At 37.9% G+C, this 24,669-nt stretch overlaps 1 protein-coding gene across 14 annotated transcripts in view; it reads left to right on the forward strand.

The window, feature by feature from the left end:
* Window positions 1-24,669, forward strand: part of RNF17 (ring finger protein 17) — a 40,264-nt gene that overhangs the window by 3,555 nt on the left and 12,040 nt on the right. For 10 of the 14 annotated variants that reach the window (XM_040055162.2, XM_040055149.2, XM_040055156.2 and 7 more), the window contains exons 6-26: window positions 745-844; window positions 1,939-2,019; window positions 3,386-3,483; window positions 4,293-4,464; window positions 5,778-5,854; window positions 9,377-9,468; window positions 11,201-11,362; window positions 11,966-12,158; window positions 12,595-12,760; window positions 14,008-14,198; window positions 14,767-14,905; window positions 15,375-15,528; window positions 16,227-16,342; window positions 17,302-17,422; window positions 18,167-18,284; window positions 19,821-20,042; window positions 20,957-21,107; window positions 22,173-22,291; window positions 22,610-22,700; window positions 23,550-23,665; window positions 23,989-24,290. In XM_040055162.2, coding sequence (XP_039911096.1) covers window positions 745-844; window positions 1,939-2,019; window positions 3,386-3,483; window positions 4,293-4,464; window positions 5,778-5,854; window positions 9,377-9,468; window positions 11,201-11,362; window positions 11,966-12,158; window positions 12,595-12,760; window positions 14,008-14,198; window positions 14,767-14,905; window positions 15,375-15,528; window positions 16,227-16,342; window positions 17,302-17,422; window positions 18,167-18,284; window positions 19,821-20,042; window positions 20,957-21,107; window positions 22,173-22,291; window positions 22,610-22,700; window positions 23,550-23,665; window positions 23,989-24,290 — 2,981 coding nt within the window. The remainder of the gene's footprint in view (window positions 1-744; window positions 845-1,938; window positions 2,020-3,385; window positions 3,484-4,292; window positions 4,465-5,777; window positions 5,855-9,376; window positions 9,469-11,200; window positions 11,363-11,965; window positions 12,159-12,594; window positions 12,761-14,007; window positions 14,199-14,766; window positions 14,906-15,374; window positions 15,529-16,226; window positions 16,343-17,301; window positions 17,423-18,166; window positions 18,285-19,820; window positions 20,043-20,956; window positions 21,108-22,172; window positions 22,292-22,609; window positions 22,701-23,549; window positions 23,666-23,988; window positions 24,291-24,669) is intronic. The other 4 variants (XM_040055151.1, XM_058419267.1, XM_040055159.1 and 1 more) reach the window with 3 other exon arrangements.

Below are 24,669 nucleotides of genomic sequence, written 5' to 3' on the forward strand. Positions count from 1 at the left end.
GGACAGTCCCAGATAATTTGTTCAGGTGTGTTGCATAAGGAGCCTGTTCTGAAAGGAAGATGTAGGAATTTTATCTTCTGAGTTTGGTGCATGTAACACACCCTGCTAACCTTGTCCAAAGTGAAAGATTTCACATGTGGCTGTCAGTCTGTGCAGCAGTGTTCTCCAGTTGCTCTTACTGTTGGTCAGACACAACAAGCTGAGCCCTGGAAGGACAAGACAAGGCTCCCTCCCTGGAATAAGGCTGGTTTATGCAGACTGTTCCTCTGGAAGTCTTGTCAGATCTTGAGGAAGAGCTGCTGTGGGTCAGCATACAAGGGAATTTGAGAGCCTTCCTAACAGGTTGCCAGTAAATGGTTTTGGTGTCACTGGTGTTGTGTATTCTAAAGATTTTAACAGTAACAAATGAAAAATGAAACCTGGAATGTTCATAGTCATGCATTTACTCTCACTCAAGATAAGAATCACTAGCAGCTACTACGGTTTGTTCAGTCTTGCCAAAATTGTCAGATGAAAAATAGCTACTTTTAAGGGGATTATAATAAAAGGAGATAGATATATAGATAGATAGATTTTTTTTTTTAATAGGATATCTGCTATATGTGTGAATTCATCTGTTACACAGATAGATGTGTATAGGTATTTAGTGATAGATTTTGAAATAGTCCTGTAAAGTATTTGTAGGAAGCTCAATACTTTATATAAAATGCATAGGTCTTTTCTTTAGAAGTTTTTTGTTTGTAGGCTCTTCAATCACAATACCAAAGAGAAAGATGTTCAGCGCCCATTTTCTTCCTGTGGTGAGCTGAGTGATGGATCAGCTCTAGCTCCATCATCTGACATGGTGTGTTAACATGGAATTTCCTTATATTCTCACTTGGTTTTGTATACACATAGTTAATAGTGCATTTTGTAAAACAAAAACCCTGCAGCTTTAACAGTTAATGTGCTATTGCTCTGTCTTATCATAGAATGCATGTATAGCTCCAGTGTTCATAAAATAACTTGACAAAATGAGTGCAGCTCAGACCCCCCAATGAGATCATATCTGAAGACTGTTAATTCTATTCAGCTGCTGTGCAGGGATGTATTTTGAATTTAGATTTTCTTAAAAGATAACCTCAGGCTTCACAAGGTTTGAGTTGGGGACTTCTTTATTTGTTTTTAAATTTGGGGCATCTGCAAGGCTCATGCTCACCTCCTCAAAACAGTAACTCAGGGCAACAAGGTTGTTGGACAAATGGATCTCTCTTTAAACATTCTATTAAGTTTCCTAACCTCATCTTTCTGAGTGAGGTTTGTGAACCAGGAGAATTTAAGTTGTGGATATTTTAAAGTGACTGGAAAGGAACTATATATCCAGTGCCAGTTGTGTGTTCTTCTGTGGAGATTGTCCTGTACACTGACCTTGAAAAAATCATAAGTTTCAGATGTCTGATGCAATTTCTTAGGTAGTTTTGTTACAGTGCCCATTAAAGTTTGAAAATGGTTTTCTTGTATCAGCAAAATACTGGGAGCTAGCTACATTTTTTTTTGGGGGGGTGGTCCCCAGGTGATATTCCTAAATATTTTGTTTTAGGCTGCAGTATTCCCATTCTTCAATCTTTCCTGTCTTCTTTTCTCTGTATTAGTAACTTTATTTTGCTTTTTCTTCATGTACTGTTTTAATTTGTTTTTCATGTGTGCGTATGCAATTGAATTGTTTAAACAAACAGATTTAGACTCTGCTTCAGAAATACTACAGTGTAAATGTTCTCAGTGAAATTCAGGTGGGTCAAGTATTTTGTCCCTGATGGCTGTTATGGAGCTGCTCAGTCTTCACATAGCTCATCAGTCACCCACATCAAATGCCTCTGTGAAAACTGCCAGTGGTTGTAGACCATCTTGTCTTTCAGTTGTGCAAGCAACTTTCATGTTCATTGGCAAACCTTTCCTCAGGAGAACAACACTGGGCAAGATATTGATGAAGCTTTGGGCATAGCTGTTAGTAATCTTGGCCACTTCCATGATGCAAGCAAGGTGGGTGAAAATCAGTTAAGTAAACCATGACTCTCCTAGACTGGGTGGTTTTGTTGTGAGTAGTCACACATTAACACACTATTTAAATGTGCTTTTCCTTCCTGTGTTTTGTTACCTGTTTTGTCTTCCAACTGTTCATGTTATTTCTGTGAGTACACATCCCTAAAGTCCAGGCTACAGCCTGAGTAGTAGTCTGAAGAGGAGTACTGAGCGTGTGCATAATTTAAAGTTAATAGGTCAGTACATACATTCAGCAGAACCATATGCAAGGGAGTCTTTCAGTACTGAGTTTGTTTCCTTGGATCAGGGTAAAATTCAGCTTTTTTGCTCTAGCAGCTACTCTGACTTTTTCATTCTAGTGTGCCTCTTTCTGCATTTAAAGGTGGAAAAGATGTTAGGAGGGTAGCAGAAGTAAAAAATGCAATAGAATGTGCAGAAAAATGTAAATCAAATAATACATTTATATGCACAGTATAAACCATAGAAAGAATCCTAAAATACCTGAAAATGCTGTTAATATGTTTTATTGAGTAACTTTTGACTTTTATCAATGATAATTAATTTATTTAAACTTTAACTCATCTTAAATGTGCTATAGAAAAGCTTTCAGTTCTTTGCCATCTGTTTGCATTTTACTTGTAAGATACACAGTATAGATGTATTTAATGTTTCAAAAGCTTAATTCTGTTAAGTGGTGTGAAGTGTTCAGTGAGGCCTGTTCTCCAGTCCCTTTCTGATGGCCAGTCTTTCTATTAAGCAAAGCTATGTGGAATTCCTAACTCATACACTAGTAGCATCTTGTAAAAACTTCCCACTTCAGAAGTTATAATATAATAACCCATGGGTATGACTGTGGTCCTGCAACAGCTTTCCAATAAAGACTGAGAACTGCCAAAGCAGTATTGCACTATGGAGTTTTTTTTTCTCCTGTAGTCTCTTCATTAAATATAACTGTAGTGACAAAACTGATGTTTACCCAGAGGAAGAATTTTTTTTTTTTTTAAATTTTCTCTTTATGCTCACAATGAGTTTTTAAAAACAGCGGAAATCTCAGCATGCTGTTATCTGCATATGGTGCTGTGTTTGAATGTCATGTAGGGAAAGTGAGACAGTGGGCCCAAAATTTGTTTCTTGTCTCATAGACCTAAAAGCTTCAGTTGAGGAGGATTCAAACAGTGCCAACTGACTCCAAGTTAGAGAAAACAGAGGGTTGTAATGAGCTATAATTGATTAAATGTCACTCACTCTTCTGGGGTTACTGTCATACTGTTCACTGATTCTGTTCTGAATCTTAAAAGAAGTAGTATTGTGATAATAATAAAATAATAATGAAATAATACGTGTTTATTCATACTGAACAAAATAGATGCTGGAATACTTGGAGTTGAAAGTAAAGGATAAAAACGATGAAGTTACAGAAGCTGCGGAGAGAACACTTGATGAACTTCTTATTCTTCTGTCAAGGTAGTAATCTAGTTTTGTAGCATGGCATGGGTGAGTTACTGTTACCATAAACCTCTTTCAAATTCAGATGAAAGACTAAAATTTTGTTTAGAATTTTCTCATAGCTGTATTTCATAGTACCTGTCTTTCATTTTTACCCTTTCATTGTGGCAACTTGGAGCTGATTCGCATGGTTTAAAACACTGGCTCATGCTGTCTTTGCTCTTAAAAAATAAGAAAAACTAGTCATAATGTTAATTTTCTGAAAAAGCTCAATTTTGAGATTTTAATACTCCATAATAATGTTCTTACTGTGGATAATAAATTTTAACAGCAGGGATAGGAGGCATTTTTAAGTTAACTTTCTGTACATTATCAAGCTGATAGAAGCCCAAGGCCACTTAATTTCTGGATTTTCACAAATACTTATATCTTTAGATTGTGGGGAGAGAGGTGTTGAAGCTCAGGTTTCCAGAAGAGCCTCTAGGGGGGTTGGGAGGGGGGTCTTCAGTCTTATCTTAGTAGAATGAATTGTAAGGTCCAACTTCAGCTGGATGTGTTTGGAAATATCTGGAGGCTAAAATGGAAGAGTGTTCCTAATATTTAATTAATAAATACTTTTTCAATGTGAACTCTTCAACTTTGTCGTTCCTCTGATGACAGAGTGCATTTCCCATGCCCCTACATCACACTGTTCAGGGAAGATGATCTTTGTGTGTGAGATGTATCCAGTTTGTATTGTGTGGGTGGCAGCTGTGTTTTACAGTTCAGCTTTGAGTCTGTGTAGCCGAGTGCCTAATGAATTCTGAAAAGTAATGTTTTTAACACAGGAAGAGGCAATTGTTCGCAGAATTAAAGAAAAATATCAACAACTACAGTTCTAGCATTGCAAAAGCTAAGGAAGTCATCGAAGAAAAGAAGAAGCGCTTGATTGGTGCCATTAGGATGGCAAAGGAATTAAAATTTTCACATTCCCAAAGAAGCTGTTGTGATCTCGCTCAGGTAGTAACATTCTTGCACTGTGAAATAATTTATCTTTAAGGAATATATTCATATTTGGGTTGAAAGTTTGGTCCCAGTTTGCTGACTTCAATACTGACGTTTTTGGGGTATTATATCCTTACCCTGCCTCTTCACAACACGGAATTTGTACTTGGTCTTGGTCAGAAGTTACAGTCTTGTAACTGATGTGAAGGAAAAAAAGGTAATTCTTGCCCTGAAGAGTTTGGTGTCTGAAACAGGAAATGGAGGGGGAGGTTAGGAAAGCTGACACAGTGCTGATCAGTGAAAAAGTGTTTCAGTTTCTCAAACCTTTTCCATTCCAGAGCTCTCCAGCTTTCTCACTGAACTAGTCCAGAATCCATAGCCACGCTCACTTGATCCTCTTGGTCCCAGGCCTTTACTTTCATTCTTTCTCTCCATCATGTCTGCTCTTCATAGAAACCCGTGCTACCTGCCGTGCTGTATTAGAGCAAAGCTCCATCCTCTGAAGCCTCCTGTCTCTGGCAACAGAGAGGAAAGATGCTTGGAGGAAGCATTCAGGAAACTTGGGAAGTTGAAGGTTAAGGATTTTAGTATCAGTAGGATACATCAGGTTCATTGCACTGGATAAATGTTACCTCGTTCTGTCATAAGCTTGTGAAACATCTGAAATGTCATTGTTAAGCATGTGGCTATGTGCATGAGTGTGTACATATGTGCATTATCTGTATATAGACATAAGTAGTGTCAGTGAGTTCCACCTTTTACTATTTAAAATGAGGTTTATGTAAAATAGCTTCCTCTGTTCTTTCAAAATGTGCCACCCAATTATTTCATTTGGATCTTAGTAGGCCTTGTGTTGAGAAAAAGAGTGAATAATTGGTCTTGTCGTTCTTTGAAGAAATGTGCTTTTCAGAATCCTCCCCCCTGCATCCATTTGTCACTTTCCATATGGGGAAACTGGGTCCTTCTGACCCAGAAAAAAACTAATCCTTCCTTTTTTTCCTGTCATTTACTTCCATCTTACCAGTGAGATTTCTTGGGAAATGACAGCCACCACTCTCCACTTACAGGCCTGCCTTTGTACTTAGAGGTCACTTTATCATTAGATGTTGAAACGAAGGGAATATAAGGACTTTGGCTTCTGTTCATATGCTTAGATTACAGAATCCCAACCATTAAGTCTTAATAAGGCAAGAAGACATATTTGATAATTAGCTGTTGGCTGAACTCTTCTCATTTTTACCATAAAATTAAAGGTGTCATAGATAACAGCTGTCTGTATAATCTGCTTTCAGTTTAACGGAAGCTAAGATTGCACTTCTTAATTTCAGATTATTTTTGACTTGAAGTTGCCAGTGGAGGCTGAGCTCTCAAGAGTGAAGAATTTAAAGGAAAAAATACTTTCAAGGTAAATGACTGGAATGGGAGATATACAGGGAGGTAAAAGGAGGCACAGGTTATCTGAATTACAAAAACTGTTTATGGAACAGTTAAACAGCAGAAATTGAGCTTCTTCACTTTCAGTTGACTGAAAAACTACTACTTATAGGCATAAGTATAAACTCTTCACTAAAAACAGGCAGTAGCCTTCATGTGAGGCATGGAGAAAGCACATACAAGTTGCTGAAATGTAGATAAATACATGTGTATTCTAAAAATCCTTGACCAGACCTCTGCCATTTTTAAACTTCTCCTTCCCTTACAAATAGAAATAAATTGGGAGAATAGTGGCTTAATTATTTTTTTAGTGAATTAGTTTCTGACCTTCAGGAAACACCTAAATGCTTTTTGCTTTACTGATGTCTAAGGAAAGTTATGGAAAATCCCAGTTGCCATGCTGTCCTCAGTGGAAGTGACTGATGATTTCTGTAGCAGAAATGAGTAAGACAGTAGATCACAGCTGAGGTGCACCTGACCCTGTGCAACTTGGCCAAAAGGCTGGTCAAGAGTGCTGCAGTTCCAATGTATAATGGACACGCTCCAAAATGATGGAGGGGCAGAGCAAAGATGGTGCTGCTCTGGAACGTCTTGGGGATCCCACTGTATTGCAGGATGTGGGACCACGCTGGGAATAGAGTGGAGGGGTGTCAGTCTGACTGGCACAGAGAAATGAAGCTTAGCAAGTTGATTATTTGTGGGCTAAATGCAAACAGTTTTTGTAGGATCACAGAATCATTCTGGTTGGAAAGACCACTAGGATCACCGAGTCCCACCATTAACCTAACACTACCAGCTCCAGCTTTACCATGTGTGTAAGTGTAATGCCTGCATGTCTTTTAAATCACAAAATCCTAGAATGGTTTGGTTTGAGAGGAACCTTCAAAGATTGTGTAGTCCAAGTGCCCTCCAGTGAGCAAAGGCATCCTCTGCTAGATCAGGTTGCTCAGAGCCCCATCCAATCTGACCTGAAACCTTTCCAGGGATGGAGTATTTACTGCCTCTCCAGGCCATTTGTTCTGCTGTTTCACTACTCTTGCTGTAAGAAATTCCTTTTATCTCATCTGGATTGGCATTCCCTTAGGTCAAGCATAATGGTTTTAAACTGTCTCAGGAGGCTGTACCAGAAAATTTGTGCCTTTCTGGAAGGTGCTGTAAGGTTTCCCTGGTGCCTTGTCTTATCCAGGCAGAACAGCCCCAGCTCTCTTAGCCACACGCCTCCAGGGATGATGACTCAGCCAATCCTTGGGCGGGTTATGCCAATGCTAGACAAAAATTAGGACCCCACCTGTCATGTTAGTTGAGTTAGAATGTGGGTAAAACAATCTATAAAATCCTCTCTTGGACAACTTGGGCCCTTCCTACCAAGTCACTATTTTGAAGATACTGTCAGTGATGAATGGCAATTTCAAAGAAGCCTGTTTAAATGCACAATGGTAAACTCTGCCAACTTAAAGGTGAAACATAACAAAACCTAATTTTTTTTTTTGCGTTGGAAAACTTTCAAAGAACTTCAGCTGAGCAGGGGACAAAGGAGACCTGATGAAGGATAAATATAAAAGTGTTACATACCTTGGGCCACTCCAAGATTAGACCAGAGGTGAAAAAAGCCACACATAGGAGCTGCATAGAAGTTGAAGTACATGCTATAGACATAAAACATTGCAGGAGAGTGGATACGTTCCTGAAGGGGCAGTGGGAGAGAAGCACAGACAGTTGTTCAATACTATTCACCTTTCAGTTTTCATTAATTAAAACCGGATAGGAAAACTAAGGCATTAATTTAAGTTACATTCACAGTTCCATTAGCCTAAATGTAAAAGTGCTTAAAAGATTTTGCTGGTTTTCATTGGTAAAGAAAATAGTTAATAGTGTTGCAATAAACAGAAGCATATATTTTGGAATTGAGTTATGGGTTTTTTCTTTACAAAGAAAAGAAAATTCTTTGTCTCTGTGCAGAATGATATATTGAACTAAACTGAGTATAGACATGAAAACTGAGTGAATATTGCAGTACTCTGTGCATGAGGGAGAAAGCATAAGACAAGAATTTTTAAGTGTGAACATGAAGATAAATGAGCAGCCAAATCTGGTTTTTGTAGGAAGAAGTAAACTGGAATAGGTAATTAATCACTTACTTTACCCCTCCATGAATATTGTGCTGAAAAGCACCATAGATCTCAAACTGCCAAAGTAATTTAGGTATTCTTGTCACCTTCTATAATATTTGTTCTCTTCTCTTGAGATTGTTCCTGAATGCTTTTGAGATTACATCTTCATTAGAAAATTTGGGTGAGATTAAATGGGGAATGACAGGGAAGTAAGTATTTTTTAGTGAAAGAGAATAGGTACAGTAATTTACTTGTTCTAATAGTTAAGTATTTACTGGAGATGAAATTAAAAAACTGTAGGTGCTTATTGAATTCTGGGAGTATATTAAAGCTAAGCAGGTCTTTATATGCTGGTATTTTAGTCAGCAGTCTAGTCAGTCCAGTTGCAGTTCTGACATTTTGGTTTTACTTGTGTTTTGCTCTAGTATATTTTGCTGATTCACTGAAGTTATCCAGGTTTTATTTATGCTGTGCACTTTTCAACTTCAGTTGGCATTTAATGATTCAATCATGGAACTAGTTAGGCTGGAAAAGATCATTGAGTCCAACTGTAAACCTAGCATTGCCAAGGCAGCCACTAAACCGTGTCCTTGAGTGCTGTGTCTGCTGTGTTTGTAGTCATGTCATAGAGATATTAATCATTTCAGTACATGAAAATGCATAAATCTCTAAAATAAACAGCAAGTCCAGAAATTGGTAGTATTTCCAGTTCATGGTCTAAATACTGATTGTGTCAAATGCCAAAAGAAATTTCTTAAGATTAACAAAAAACTCCTTTTGTTTTTAAAATTACAGTTGCTTTTATTTTATTAGAGGGTATTTTATTTTGTTTGGGGTTTTTTGTTGTTTTGTTCGGTTGGTTTTTTTCTGTGGTCTTTGACTAATACTTGAAAAAATGGAGTTGCTGTTAGGGCTGTTGTAGTTAACCTTGAATATGCTAAAAAAGGCTTATTGCATACTGTAGTATTTGGAAATCCTACATATGAGAATGAGTAGTATCTCTTGTACAAAAGCATCTGATATGCCTTTTGTTTTCAACATGAGCTGTCTTAACCATATTTTGAGTAATTTTTTTCAAGTAGTTTGCATTTGTACTTGTGGTGTCTGATCATCTAGGTGGGGGGTAGCTCTTGCAGAAAGCTGTGCCTAAGCACATGTACTGTGTCTGTGACAATTCTTTCTAGGATTTAGGAGTTACATTACTGGTTTTTTGTTGTCTTGGTATTAAAAAGTTGAATTCAGTTTATTTTTAGCAGCTCTTATGAGGCCTATTTTAACATAGTGATGCACTCTTAATAGAACCTTTGCTTTGACTCATGCTTTTCCGGAAACAGGCTGAGTTATGTTAATTTGTTTCCAAATAAAATTTTTCCCAAATATAGTGAAGATAATGGACAAGGCACTCTAATCCTTGATGACCAGGAAGAAATGCCTGATGTCATAATAGAAGAAATACTTGAAGATGACATGGAAGGCAAGTGTTTTAATACCTTATGCTTTCAGTGTTCCATTGTTGAGCGTGATCTTATTTTTGAGTCTTATATTATGTGTGCTTGGCTCATGCAAATTCTTCATCGGTGTCTGTTTCAGTTCTTGGGGGTTTTTTGGGGGGTGGGGTTTGTGGGGGTTTTGTTTGTTTGTTTTGTGGCTTGGTTTGGGTTTTTTTGTTTGTTTTTTGTTGTGTTTTTTTGTTGTGGTGGTGGTTTTTGGTTTTTTGGTTGTTTTTTGTTTTGTTTGTGGGGTTTTGGGGTGTTTGGTTTGTTTTTGTTGTTGTTGTTTGTGGGTTTGTTTGGTTTTTTTTTCCTCCAGTTTGGCGTATTGAAAACTTTATCACAAGTTCTCTCAAAGAGAGTCGAAAGCACGCTCTGCTATCATGATTTACTTTGACTTGTGGTTATTGCAGTCACCTCAGAGTTTCTGTCATTGACTCTTGGAGAATTCTTTTCTGTCAGTTACCTCCGCTTCTTGAATCTTCTCCCAGGCCATTGTCCTGTAATATTTGGCAGGAGCAGTTGGGTTCCACAGCTTGTTGGATTTTCCCTGGACTGTACTAGTAATCTGAAGGGATCCTTCCCCTCTGTCAAAGAGTGAATCTGGAGTACTGTATCCAGCATTGGAGCCTGCGGTACTGACAGTCACTGTCACACAGGAGGGAGTCCAGCAGAGCCTGATGGGCTGGAGTGCAGGAGGAGGTGCTCAGGGCCTTAGAGGTGTTTTCCAACCTTAATGATTCTGTATATAAGACAAGATAGCTGACTCATCTTCCCTCTTTGGAAATGGTGACCGGGGTGATCCAAAAGAGGCCGTGTCCCTGTAGGGGAAATCTTCCAAGTCATTCAGATGCCATCTTACACACTGGAAATGGCCAACTGAAATCTGGTATCTGTTCTGGATGCAGCGTTTCCTCAGCTTGGAAGCACAGTCCTGGATTCCTGCTCAGATAGTTTCAGGTGCCAGATTCTGTGCAGTCTTTCACCCGGGATGTGTTGCAGTCATAGATGGCGGTACTGAGGTTGCAGTGCTCCGCGATAATGTGAATCTGTCTGGTTGGTGTGCCCTGATCGGGCATGTTGTTACATGCTGTTGTCCAGTCTTTGCAGGAAGCTTTGTGGTATAAATTACTCTTGTAAGGATGGGGTTGTGGGGCTTCTGAAACCCTCTTACCCATTGACAACCTTTGTTGAGTAGCTTCAGAAAGAGAAACCTATCTCTTGCCCCCCTACTGGAAGGAGGTACCTGCAGTACAGAGGATTTGGATGCTTAGTCATGAGTCCTGGCATTCGTAGGGTCATCTCCTGGCTAGTTCCTTGGTCTTCATGCACTAACACTGAATAACTACAGGGAACTGCTTAGCGTACATGTTGTTAAAGGTAGGAGACTTAATCTCTGATCTGCTTTCTAGAAGCTTTCTGCATCTTTGTTAGAGAAAATAAAAACTCTGAATTACCCACTTAAATTCATTCTACTGCATTTTGAGACAGCCTTTTGTTTTGGAGGGTAGCATAAGAGAGGTGGTTCAAATGACCAGTTTCATCAGGAAGCAAACATGATAATAGTTTGAAACAGTATGAACAGACTTGTCAGATTAAAATCTGTTTGAGATAATATTACCATAACTAATGCAAGGTAAACTCAGTCATATGCCCGATAATATCGGTTGGAGTCACTTGTGGGGTGTTTGATAATTTGTGTTATGTCTTACTCAGGTTTGACGGAATTGGTGTTTGTAAGCCATGTTATAAATCCATGTCATTTCTATATTCGGAGATATTCACAGAAGAAAGAAGCATTTGCTTTGCAGAAGAAATTGGAAAACTTCTGCGCTAGTAAGAGTTCCTATCTCTTGCCTTCAGACATTTTGGAACTAGGTAAATGGTTAATTCTAAAGGTCTACAAGCTTAAAATACTGCCTTGCAATATACCTTCTTTGGTATCATATTCTTTCTTTTTTTTCCTCTTCCCCCCACTCCCTTATGTAGTAAAGCAGTCCTTATAAAATTCACTGACTGGACAGAAACAATTCTAGAAATCAAAAAGAAAGGCTTACATTCTTAAATCATTAAAATTGTTTCCTAACCCTCATGTTGATAATCTTACCCACTTCCACATGATGTGTTCAAAAGACTGACTGAAAGTAATAACTTAATGTCAGTGGGGGTTTTGCCACTTTATTCAGAACTATAGAAAGTTTGCCAGGAATTACTTCTTGATACAAGCCAAACACCTGCCAGCCTTAAAAACACTGTGTAAGTGGATGTGAGGGGAGCTTCTGGTGGCTATGGAGACAGGGCTTTTACTGTCTTTGTGTCTTTATTGTAGCAGTAGCACTTTGTAATTGTAGCAGTAGCACTCCACACACTACCTGTGTGGAGGGTGGGAACAGGGAGCATTATGCAGAACTGTAATAATAGTTTCAGTGTGAAATATTTGAAAATACTGAATTTAATCCTTTTGTATTTGCTTCCATATAGGTGCTAGAACTTTCATTAAGCATAAGGACACTGGAATGTGGTGCCGTGGAGCTATCACTGAGCTAATTCCTGTAGAGAGTAAAAACCAGAGGAAGAAGCCTTGTGGTCCAATAAGATACAAAGCACGTGATGTTGCATTGCTTAAAGTATTCCTGATTGATTTTGGAAGCTCTGTGGTTCTGATTTTCTCAGGGTATGTTTATGGAGAGAGGGGTGATTATCTGCAGTTGCTGTCTTGGACTGTTGTTACTCAAGATCTCCTCTGAGAAACAAGTCCTTCCTCACCTTTACACAGGGGGATAACCAGATACCCAAATAGCTCTGGTATTCTCTTCTGACATGTTCCCCTCAGAAAAAGTGGCTCTGTATTTAAGTGCACAAGTGTACAAACCTACATACGTTAAAATATTTAACTGAGACTTGAGTTGTAAAAGAGAGCATGTACTTCTGAAAAAAAGGGATTTACTGAGACTTTAACATTTTATTTTATTGACATTTATGACATGTCAATTACTGCAGTAATAACTTGTAATAAAAGCTGGGGTTGGGTTTGGTTTGGGGGGTTTTAGGCATTGGGTTTGAGTTATTTTGCTTTTAAGCCAGTGCTGCATTATTCCCATTGACATTAGGTATGATCCCACTGAGAAGCCTAATCCTGCTACTCTGCAAACTATTGAAACCCATGACATTTGTATGTTTGTGAGGAAGCCTGACCAGCACATTGAGGCAGAGCTTGCAGCCATTCCTCCTTTAGCAGTACGGTGTTCACTGAAGGATGTTGTTCCCAAAAATGAAGTAAGTACAAACTGCTTGAAGTATTTTAGGAACTTCTTTGTAAGACTTTTGTTAAAGAATTTAAATTTGGAATTTAAAATTATCTTATTCCAGTATAAACAGAAGGAAACTCAAGAGTATGGGGGTGTGGTTTTAAAATTTATATTGTCTTGTAAAACATTGTGTTGTGTTGCTTTCAGTGGAAAAGAAACAAGAGCTTATAGCAGTCTGCCTGTGAGACTACAAGTGCATATTTCAGGCTTAAGTCTCACTGCTCATACTTTAGACATGTTTTTTGTGAAGTTTAGACTGCAAAATTGGTCCTCTTACTTTGTGTCTATCTGATAACTATGCAAGTAGTAACTTTCTAAAGTCATCCAAACAAAGAATGAATGGCTTCTTAAAAAATTAAGAGAATCTCTTCAGAGATTGTACCTGTTACTTAAGTTTTTTGCCACTGTTTTGAAGTGTTACTTATTCTCTTTTGGTATAACCACAAATAAAGTACTGTCAACCTTTACTCCATTACAAAAAAAAAAAAAGCATATATATTGTAGTATTTTCTACAGCATTGAGTTTTTATTAGGCTTGCTTTATTCTTGCCATATTCATTCACATGGAAATGAAAAAAGTCCAATACAGCTGTGCATTTCTGACAGTATTTACTGTTGGTCAGTTTTGAGGGGTTTACCATCTGTTTTTACCATTACTTCCTTATATGTGCTTTCATTTTTTTTCTGTGCCTAAAATGCGCAGATTTGCAGTATCAATTGGGAAATGCATTAACTTGACCCAGAGAAATAAATTTGGACAGACTTTTTCAAGGCAGATAAAATGTTACACAGGATGCTGTGGTGAGCAGCAGTGTGTAAATTGATTAAATCACGTTGTGCATTTGTGTAAAGAGACAAGAAGAGAAACTTACATTTCTGCTCTCTCAATTCTTGGGAAAGTCATGAAATGAAACAGATAAGATGATTCTGGTTTATGTATCAGAACAGTCTGAGGGGATCTTCAGAGGAAACATGGTGGAAACTGCAGTCCTTTGATCTGACTCAGTTTTATACAGTTTCATGCATGTACTAATCTATAATAAAAGAACTCTATTCAGTGCTGTCCTGGACTAGACAAGTCTGACCATGTTCAGTATTTAATCTGTTAAGATGCATCTATGCTTTTTTTCCTTGCATTTGTTTTATTTTTAATTGCAGTTTGTATTTTTTGCTTTTACGCTCTGACATCCTCAGTAACTTTTCTTTCTAATACAGGATGAAGGTTGGGGAGAGGAGGCAAAGACAAAATTTTTAGAAATGGTGAATAATAAAGTTGTTTCAATGGTGGTGTTTAGAGAAGAGGATGGTGTTCTCATTGTGGATTTGAGAAAACCTCCATTTAATGAAATAAGCAGTAACATACCACTGTCTCTCAAGGATGCATTGGTTTTCTTAGATTTGGCAAGGTATGTGTCCTCCTTTGGTTCACACTCCTGTGTGCTGTAACTAATAACAGAGTAATGCTTACCAAGTGACGTTTACTAAGCTGGCTGCTTTTGCAGTGTTCCATATATTAATGTGGGATGTACTAACCTTCAGCGGTGTCTGTTGATTTCCTTTTTTTCACCTTCACCAATAAGCACCATGCTATACTCATTTGCCTGAGTCAGGCTTAATTCCGATAGGGGATTTTATTTTAAAAAATGGCAAAATACATATTTCTGTACAAATTTTAAATAACAGGGGCTAAATGAGAAGCTCTTGGTGTCTGTCACAGACAGAAAACCACACAGAAATGAGCCTGGCATCTGTTTGATTTGGCTGGTAGGCAGTGGGAAAAGCATTACAGATAATTGGCTGCACTGCCTGCAAGAGGGGAAGTTTAAGCTATACATATAAGTTCGAATCAAGTAATTTTTGTAAGATCGTTTTGGGTTTTTTTCAATGGGAAACTTGACATTTGAATATGAAAGGGTTCATTTGCCGTTAATTTTGACTGACTTTATTCAGATTTTCACTTTGTTTACCCTTTAGGTTTAAATTACAGCTTCCCAGTCAGTTGGAAAATTGCACCATCTCTCACTACAGTCCACCAAATATTCCACAGGAAGGAGAAGAGGTCTTTGTTGTGGTTTGTCACATTAATAGTCCGAGTGATTTCTATCTCCGCTTGGTAAGTTTAGGAATAAAGTCTGTTTGGATGAAACTATGAATAAACAGTTGAATGTTGAGCTATTTGTAGTCCACACTAAATAAGCTACAACTTCTGTAAAGTTCTGTTACTTGTTACCAGTGGTAGGTTTCCTAGAATAAATAGGTGAGATTAATTTCAACAGTCTTTGATTGAGCCTAGCTAAATTCTAGGAATTCTTAAAACCCCAGAAAATTTTTGTCAGAGACGTAACGTGGTTAATTTCCTTTGTGGGTATGCAGTATTTTACTGGTTAGAATGGTGATTGAACAGGGCACTATTCAATAATTGTTATGCTCTTTAATTCACTTTATGTATTCATGACCACTTTAATTTTGGAGGGAAAACTGGGAAGTACAGTACTAGGAAAAAAATTATCCCTTTAAAGAGAAAAAATGCCATTAAAAAAGATTATCTGCTGTGTATGTGTGCTTTGTTGTTTTTATTTCAGAGAGAGAGTGTGGAATCTTTAGCACTTCCAGAGAAAATTCAGGAGATATATGAACAAGAGAATGGTAAAAACTTGGAAATTTTCTGCCCAGTTGAAGGCCAAGCCTGCATTGCAAAACAGGAGGACGGGAATTGGTACAGAGCACAGATTATAGGTGAAGTATTGATTCTTTTGCTCTCATGTTAGGTTGCAAAATCAGACGAGCTGGTGGGTCAGTCACATGCTGGCTATGAGCAGTAACATCCAGCCAGTATTCTTACTAGGAATTATGGTGCTGCCAGGTAGCTTGATAAAGTCAGTAGTACTAATGCATATTATTTTGCTCTTAATAGACTGATTTATCCAGCTGGTTTTTTTTAAACAGAAATGCAACATCTTCCATTTTCTAGAGAGAATTGATACTCTATTACATAATCATTTAAAGTAGTATTTCTCTTACTATTACAGTTGGAACTGCAGCTTTGGCTGCTCCAGCCAACCTGTGAGTGTATCTGGTGTTGGTTGATAATTCTCTGTAGTAATTCCAAAGGGACTGGGGGGCTGTGCTTGTGCTGAGTCTGTGTTGCCTGTGTGTGGGCAGTGTAGCATGTCTGTGCTTCCATGTTTACTTGGCATGCATTTAGTGTGCCAGTGTCTCACAAATGGGGCCAAACTGCCTGGGCTGTCATGTCAGGGACCTAAAAGAGCTGGCTCCTAAAGAATGCTCATTTTGATAGGGTTATAAAAATTAAAAAAAATTGATACTGGGTGATCATATGGCATGAATGTGGGGTCTGCTCTGAAATCCTGGTGCTTTAACCTGTATCAGGTACTAATGTTTTGTTAAAATAACTTGGCTTGTTTTCCTTGAAGGGCTGCCAAGTTGTCAGGAAGTTCTGGTAAAATACGTTGACTATGGCAACATTGCTAGCTTAACTAACAAAGACATACGCAGAGTGAAACAGGAGTTTCTGAGCTTTCCAGAAAAGGTAAATGCCTGGATTAAACACTCAAAATTAACAGCATCTCAGTGAATGAGAGGGGAAGGAGAGAGATGTTCACCTTCTGAAATACATACAGTAAAAAAAATGTTAAGGAACTTCCTTTTTGCCCACCATTATGAAGTGTCTCACTTAATGATTTGGGTGCATACTGAAAACTCTTAATTTTTTTTTTAATATCTTTCAGATGTAAATTAAATCTAATGTTGCTCTGCAGTGTACACGCTGCAGAAGAGGTGTACTATATGTATTTAATACACTTAAATTTATTTCCATAATAAGCCAAACAAATTTTCACATTCTTTCCCTTTTAAATGATAATAAGGCGAGGGCAGGGGGGATTTAAATACATTTTTGTTTGGTTTATAGCACTTAAAATTGGGTGGGTTTTTTTTTTTAAACTAGAGGAATGGTTGGAGTGTCCCCCTTGTGACAAGGGGGGAAACTTGACTGGGAAGGAAAAGGGCTAAGTATTTCTGTCAAATAAAAAATGCACATAAATAGAAATTTTTTTCTTTGCTATTCATTTGAAAGTTTTCGTTACCAATCACAATTACTGAACTTTGAAACGTCATATATCGGTAGGGGTGTTTTTTAACTAGTTGAAAACGCTAGTAGGCTTTTATTTTAAAAGTGCAATAATCTTTAGTGATCCTCTGTGCAGTAATCTTCAGTCATCTCTGCACCAGTACTATGCCTTACCCTAAAGGGATGCAAAGACATTTTAAACTCTTTGTATTTCAACAAGAAGGTCTCTGAATGTGAGGTTCATGCTCAGCTGCTGGGAAGGGAGGGATCATTTTGAGCTAAATCAGTTGTGGCAGTGTGGAACCAGAAGCCGAGGTGGTTCTGTCTTGCATGAGTGCAAAGCAAAGCTTGTTCAATCGTAATGAGATGATCTTGGTCTGTATGTGATGTTAGATGCATAATGTTGAGTTACTCTTCAGGCAATCAGGTGTAGGCTGGCTTGCATTGAGCCATTCAAAGGGGCAAGTGAGTGGAACAGAGAAGCCAAGGAAAGATTTGAAGAAATGACTGAAGATAAGCTTATGCTGTGTTCAGTTATTGGTAAGTTATGAGGAGTGTAGTAATTTCTATTTACATATTATTAAGTAGACTCAAATGTAGGAACAGTCACTTTGATATTTAAAATAGTATTTATTTGAAATACTCATGCATTTCAAATTTATACCTGGTAGAGGTAGCCTGGGGTGAGAATAAATTCTATCCTCTGATTGAAGGAGACATAACAGATGCTTGCAACAAAAGCTCTGTTCATGTCCTGTCTTACAGACCACATCAGTGCTGCATGATAGAAGTACTCTGGTTATTCACATGGGCTTGTTTCCAAAAGGACTAGCTGTCCTTGATGTTTCCTGACTTCTTTGGTAGCTTGGAGTGGGATTGCTGCTGCTCTAAAATATTGCCAAAATAGAAAAATAATTTTGGTTAACATGTATATGCCTTAGTAGGATTTTTCTCAATACCATATATCATTCATATATAGTTACTTACTTTTCAGCCCATGTGGAATGATGATTTGGAAGCCATTTAATAAATGGAATTATGTGTAGCAGTTGGAGTTTTTGTACAAAAGCATTTTGTGGTTATTGGTGTATTTTAAGTTAATTTTATAGGTATGTGCAAAGCTTAAGTATCTGCATATCATTGATGTTCAGAATCAATTATTTTGTACATCAAATGTAATTTTGGAGAATTCTGTCTTTTAGTACTATAGGTCATTCCTCTAAAACCATAGTCTTCATACTGTCATTGATTGGCACTAATTATGTTGATATTATTCATTCACAGAAATTTTAGATAATAACATCTTATCTGTTGAACTCTTCAATGCCTCTGCTGATAATGGGAGAAAATTTAGTATTAACTGCCAGCTAGTTGAGGAAGACTTAGCATCCTACATACCTGGGTAAATACACTGTGCATAACTTCTGGAAATACAGAATTTGTGTGTTGAAACTGCTGCTGTTGGTGTGTCATTTCCAGTGGCTGAAATTTGCCACATCTGCAATAAATTAATTTTCAAATCGCATTCATCAACTGGTGTAATTTGAAGTGCAGTTTGATAGTTGAATTCTCAAACTAAATCTTGACTAATGTATTGAAGTTGTACCTGTCAAAAAAATGGAGATCAAATGATTGCATCGTACTTGTAGTGTCCCCAAGTGCCAAATCTTCCCAAAGTGTTTACTGTTAAGGTTCCCATTCCCAGGTAGTAAGAAAAAGAATTTTTTGTCTTAGACCTGCACCTAGGGTGAGTCACCTCTTTGGGAGGTCTGTTGCTGGAAATCACTTGAGTAACCAGCTGACAGCAGCAGAAGAGTTGGGAAGTGTGGTGGAGGAAATGAGGCTGATAACACTGCTGCATTTAATTTGCTGGCTTTTTACTGAGATAATCCATGGGCTGTATTCATGAAAATCTGTAGTTACTTTTCATTAATAATCTTTGAAAACTGACGGAAATATATCATTAAATGGGAAGGTTTCATTCCAAAAGGAAATCTCTTTCAGGAGGAAGCATATAAGTGGATTTTCTCTTAGCTCAGAAATGAAACTAAATCTTAGTGACACTCTAATACTGTCACAGTTTTTAGTAAGATTTTTGTAAGTTATGCAACCCGAACAGCTGAGTTGGTTTTTCCCTGTCACAAGGGTATTTTGTTGTGTCCCATCTGTACTTAGATACCTGCTCCCAGCCTTCAGTCAGGGAGGTATATTCCTTTAGCATAAGTTGCTGTGTTGCACTGATCCCTTGAATAAGGGGGATTTTATGATCCCTTGCTCATTCCCCTTTCTTTAGTGGGACTCGGGAGAAGATAAAAGAAACTCAAGCAAGAAAACTAATTGGTTAAAATAAACTCAGAGAAGTCACTTACTAAGTGCTGCTGCAGGAAAAACAGACTTGATTTTTCTTAGTTATTACTAATTAGCATTAACATTTAATTACTAATTCAGGCATAGGTACACAGAAGACATTTATAGCACCTACCCTCCCACTTTCCCAGGGTCAAGTTTATTCCAAGCACCTCTCTTTCCTCTCCTGCACTCAGTCCCTTCAAGGAGGCAGTGAGTGGTGCAGGGAGCTGGGGTCAGGACACAGCAGCTTGTCCATGCTGCTCCTTCCATCACTTCTTCCTGTGCTTTAGAATAGGCCCTCCACGGGCCTTTGTACCTTTTTTGGTGAGGCAAAAGGCCCACTCCAGATCTTCTGTTCTTATGACCTTGGTGACCCCTCTGCCATCTCTTCTGTTCCTGAATGTGCAAGGATACCTTCTGGAGGATAAAAATGTTACTATCATTAGTGTTTCAGAAGTAGCACTTGAAAATGTTTCTAAGCTACAACTCACTTCCATGTTGAATAATTCCTGTCGTTTTGTTATTGAGTCTTTTGCACTTTGTTTAAAATCTGTTTAAACTTTCCATTCTCTGTATATTCTTTTTACAGATACACTGAAAGAACTGAAGTAAGGCCCAATGAAATATGGGATGATCCTTTAGAAGAAATTTCTAAAACCTCAGAAGCTTTCTTTCCTATGGACATGGAACCTCTGGACGAAGGAGATTTCAGATCACTTTGTAACAAGGAGTTACATGGGAGGATTAGTCATGTTGTGTCTCCTAGTAAAATTTTTGTACTACTGCTATCATCAGAAAGTACACTGAAAAGGTACTAAAATTCAAATAACTTTACTTGAGCTAAGGTGTTCTTATTACAGAGTGGTGAAGTATATGATGAGAGTTGCATTTGACACTGTACTTCTTGAAGGCTGCTGACTTACTTGCCTTTGTTGAGGAAAGTATAAGGAGCAGAAGAGATGTTGGCACTATATTGTGGCTTATTAAGTAGTGCTGATCCCAAATTAAGTGTATGATCTCACTCATATTTCAAATCAATTTTATTGGGGCCTGATGAATGCAGGACTGTCCAAAAAGATTAAATCTTCCTGCTCTTTCTTCTCTCCTGCTTCCCTCATTAGAAATCTGGTTTAAAAAACCTGTATCCCAAGTCTTAGAACTTACTCTTAGTAGTGGTAGCAGGTAACATTTTTTTTCAAAAGGTTTCCAGTACCCTGTTAGGAAGTTGGAAGGCAATTTCTAGACAAGAGTGTATATCAGCCTGCCTTTGGTAGATATTTAGGTAACATTCAGGTAGTTATGCCTACTTTTGAAGATAGTTAAAAGATTGTGCAAATTGCTTATTTATTTATTTATCTTTTCATCTTCTTGGCTGTAACTACCTAGAGTTCCATTTATGTAGTTATGACATTGAGTACCATGCTCTTAAGCTGTCAAGAGAAAACAGTGTAGTTTTCAAAGAGTGATATATAGAGCACTGAGGATTGCTCACACTAATTCTAGTGCCTGAGTTAACATGATAGGTTTGCAGACTTTTAATCAGGATACATGTGTTTTGTAACTCCCATTTCATGTATTTCTAACATGTCATGAAGAAAAACTGCAATACTCTGCATCTGTTAAAACTGTAAGTCTTCATTGTATGCTAGTTAAACAACGACTGAATAAGTCCTTTATTTACTGCATTACATTTTATTGCTAGAAAATCGGTTTTTTGAATGTTAGATTACAGGAGGAGATGGCTTCCATCTACAAAGATTCCCAGCCAGAGTCTGTGAAGTGGGAGAGTGAAATGCACTGTGCTGTTTACATACACGATGTGGGACAGTGGCAGAGAGGGCAGATCAGCAGGATTGTCTCTGAAGCAAGTGCAGAGGTAAAGCTCTTACCATAACAAGATTCATACTTTTATTTCTAAACTTGAAAGCATTCACTGAATAAAATAAGGTTAAATCTTTATTTCTTTCTTCTGTGTTAATGTTTCCTCACAGTCTTTTGCTTTTGTTGAGAGTTTGTCATGCTGTGTACATTACTGCAGATCAGTTGACTGTCTTTTCAAAGCTCAGGTGCCTTTAGCAGGGAATATGGTAGTTGAGGAAGGCTCATGAGGCTGACTCTCTCTTTTTGCTGCCCTTTGGAACTCGGCATGGATTCCCAAGCCATAGTCTAACAATTCCTTTTAGATTCCAGTAGGTGTGTGAAACTTAGGGTCACAGTAATTCAAACTTCATGATCCTTGTTAAAAGATGGAGCCAGTTGAAGCAAGTGCAGCAGCACAGGAGCACCTGCAGTCATGCAGTTGGGTGAACTCTAAACTGATGGAGATGCACTGTGCCATGTAGCTGTAGCATTTTCCACAGTAAGCTCACCCAGCACTGCTGCGTACGTACGTTTTGTTTCAAGCCAATTTGAAAATAACAAGCGCCAGAAAAAGCATTTTGTGACTAGATAATTGTGTCTGCAAAGTAAGAATGGCTTTTTGATCATACAGATAATTCAGGACTGGATTGGTGTTGATTTTTTTTCCACCATCGTGAGGTTGTGCCCATGAGTTTTTTTAGTAGGAAGCAGAAATGGGACTTTGTGTACTTCAGGCTTGCATCATTTGCTTTCTGAGCCTAAGAGCTTTCAAACAGCTGTTTAACCCCATCAGAATAAAAAGCAAGGGATGGAGGAGAGCTATTTCAGTGTTTCTTGGTTTACTGAAAAATCAGGAAAGTTGTTTAACCCCCCTTTGAGCATGTTTGTACAGTTTGTCTCTTTGCTGTGGTGGTTGCTTGAGTTGTGATGAAGTATTTCAGTGCAAAAGACATTTGTTAAATCCCAGTAATGTTTGAAATTTTTTTAACCTCCTCAGGGATGCTTCAAGTTACCATTTCTTACAGATAACAGTAAGAGGGTTGTGGGTTTTTTCTCTTCCGTTGTTTCTTGCCTGTAACAGGTACTACTTTACGACTCTGGAGCTGAAAGAACAGTGGAGGTCAGCTGTCTAAGAAAACTTGAGGAGAACATGAAGACCATTAGGATGTTAGCAATAGAGTGTTCACTGACAGGAATAAGGTAGCTCTTCTTTTATACTGAGAGGCAGCATTAGAAACGAACAATGATGTACCTTTTTTAGCACTGATTATGTAAGATTTGGATGTGGTTTGCTTTTTGAATAAAAAGTGGGTTGGTGGCTGTGATTTATTTAATAGAGGTTTGGAGTTTATTCTAAGGGTTATACTGTGCAATAGTTAAGCAGATTCTTTTCTTTTTTTCTGTAACAGTTTAGACAGTTTAAAAAAAAAACCAAGTTTTTAGTAGAGGGGAAGAGTTGGTTATGCTCAGGAGATGCCGACTTCTTTTGTACCTAGAGTGTATCACTTCTTCTGTTAGACCCACAGGTGGAAGCACACAGTGGACAGCAACAGTGTGTGAATGCTTATCCTATTACCTAACTGGAGCACAAGTGAAAATAGTCATACAGGTCTGTAATCAAAACCAGTGTTATTTATAAAATTTCTGTCAGGCTGTCTGGTAATTTGGGATTTTTTTCTGAATATTGTACCTTTGAAAAAGTCATGAATAGAACTTGGTGGTATATATGTTTGCTCTAGGGAAGAAGGTGCTTTTTCTTCTTTCTGCTTTACTTTTGTTATTCACTGGAGCATTAGAGGAGTTGGCTACCCGGTGTGGAGAGAACTTCATCTTTGATTTATTTGGTTACTGAAGAATAGCAAGTGTGTCTTTGGGGTCATCGGATGCTGACAGCCTTTATGGACAGATAAGCTGCTCAGGTTCTTGATGAGAATTATTTCAGCAGCTACTATATTAGTTTTCAAGCCTCAGAGACTGAAATAATTAATCCAGTGCTGTATGAATATCATTAGTAATTGATCTTCTCCATGGTTTAAAAGAAAAAAACCAGACCAGGATTATTAGAAGGGTTTGATTTGTTCAGCATCTATTGGCAGCTGCCAGTGGTATTTTACAGTGTGTGTAGATATTAAAGCAGTGTTGAGTGAAGTTATTTATGTATGGGTTTAAATCTCCTGCTGGAAAACAAGTGTTTGGTGCTTGCCTCTATTAAAAAAGGCTGAGGGAAAAAGCAAAATTTTTTTTATTCTACAACTTTTTTTTTTAATGTCATGTGTAGAACAGTTGGCAAAATGATTGGAACCGTCATATGGATTAAATAAATTTGTGTCTTCTCACGTAGGCATCTGTTGTTCAAGGATGTCTGATTGACAGTCAGTACCAGTAAAATGAAAAACATGCCTGTAGTTTAGAGGAAATACATATTTGTAATGTTGTCCAGCTCTCCCATTTTTTCCAGGAAAATGATGTGGGTTGTGCATTGCCTGTGAAAATTCTTTGCAAAGATGAAACAGGAAAAATGACTGATACTTCTGAATACCTTATTGAACAGGGTTTGGTTCTTAGAAGCAGAAGGTTTGGACACTTTTCTTTTATATTCTCTAAGACTCTGATGTTCATATCTGACCAAATTAATAAGTAAATCAAAAAAATTGGGTTGTCCTCTACAGTTCTAGCAACAGAACTCCATCTTCAGTGGACTTACTTGAGTATAATGTTATTTATTGTATCCATGCCACATTACAGTTCTTCAAGTTTGTAGATGAGATGCTTGACAGTATTTTAACATACCTTTGCCCCTTCTGTGTGTTTGGTTTTCTTACTTGTATTATTTTCTAGTTTTGCACTTTTCAAGTTCTTTGCAGGTTAATATATTGATACTTGATTGAATCTTCTAGAACTGGTAAAGCTGATGGGGATTGTTTAGTCTCCAAGGAACATCTTGAAGTACATTTCAAGCAGGAGAACACACAGCTGGATGGTTGTAATTCCAAAACTGCACGTGCGAGAAATGGATCTGTTCCAGAGGAAAACTACACGATTTCAGAGAGTGAACAAAAATCACCCAAAACATACAAGCCTCATTCAGGAATGGAGGAAGTATATAAATCTCCCATTGTTCCTGAAGCAAAAGTTTTCCAGGCTGTAGTGAGTTGTATTGGAAGTGATGGAACTATTTATATAATACCAAAATCATTTGGTGAGTTTATATAGAAGAAAATGCGTTTGAATTTGGGTGCTCTTGGGTACCAGAATGTATACCAGAGCACCTTTCTGGTACATATTCACTCTTCTGAAATATTCCTCCTGGGGAGGTGATCTCCTTTGGTGTGAGGGGCAAGGATTCTCTCTGTCCTTAGATCAGCTTTCCTGTCCTTCCACCCTCCCAAGAAATCCAGAAATCCAAAGCACTTGGATGGGCAGGTTACTTGCCTTTCTTCTCTAAGCTGTAATGGGTGAAGCAGCTAGTGCTTTATTTTGTATTGTTGACTGACAAAGTAAATGTAGTAATGTACTTCTAAGTGGTGAAGATACAGCTCTTTATTTGCATTGTGGTACAGTCTATAGCTTGCAATGTT

The sequence above is a fragment of the Hirundo rustica genome, chromosome 2, assembly GCF_015227805.2.
Source record: "Hirundo rustica isolate bHirRus1 chromosome 2, bHirRus1.pri.v3, whole genome shotgun sequence".
Lineage (NCBI taxonomy): Eukaryota > Metazoa > Chordata > Aves > Passeriformes > Hirundinidae > Hirundo > Hirundo rustica.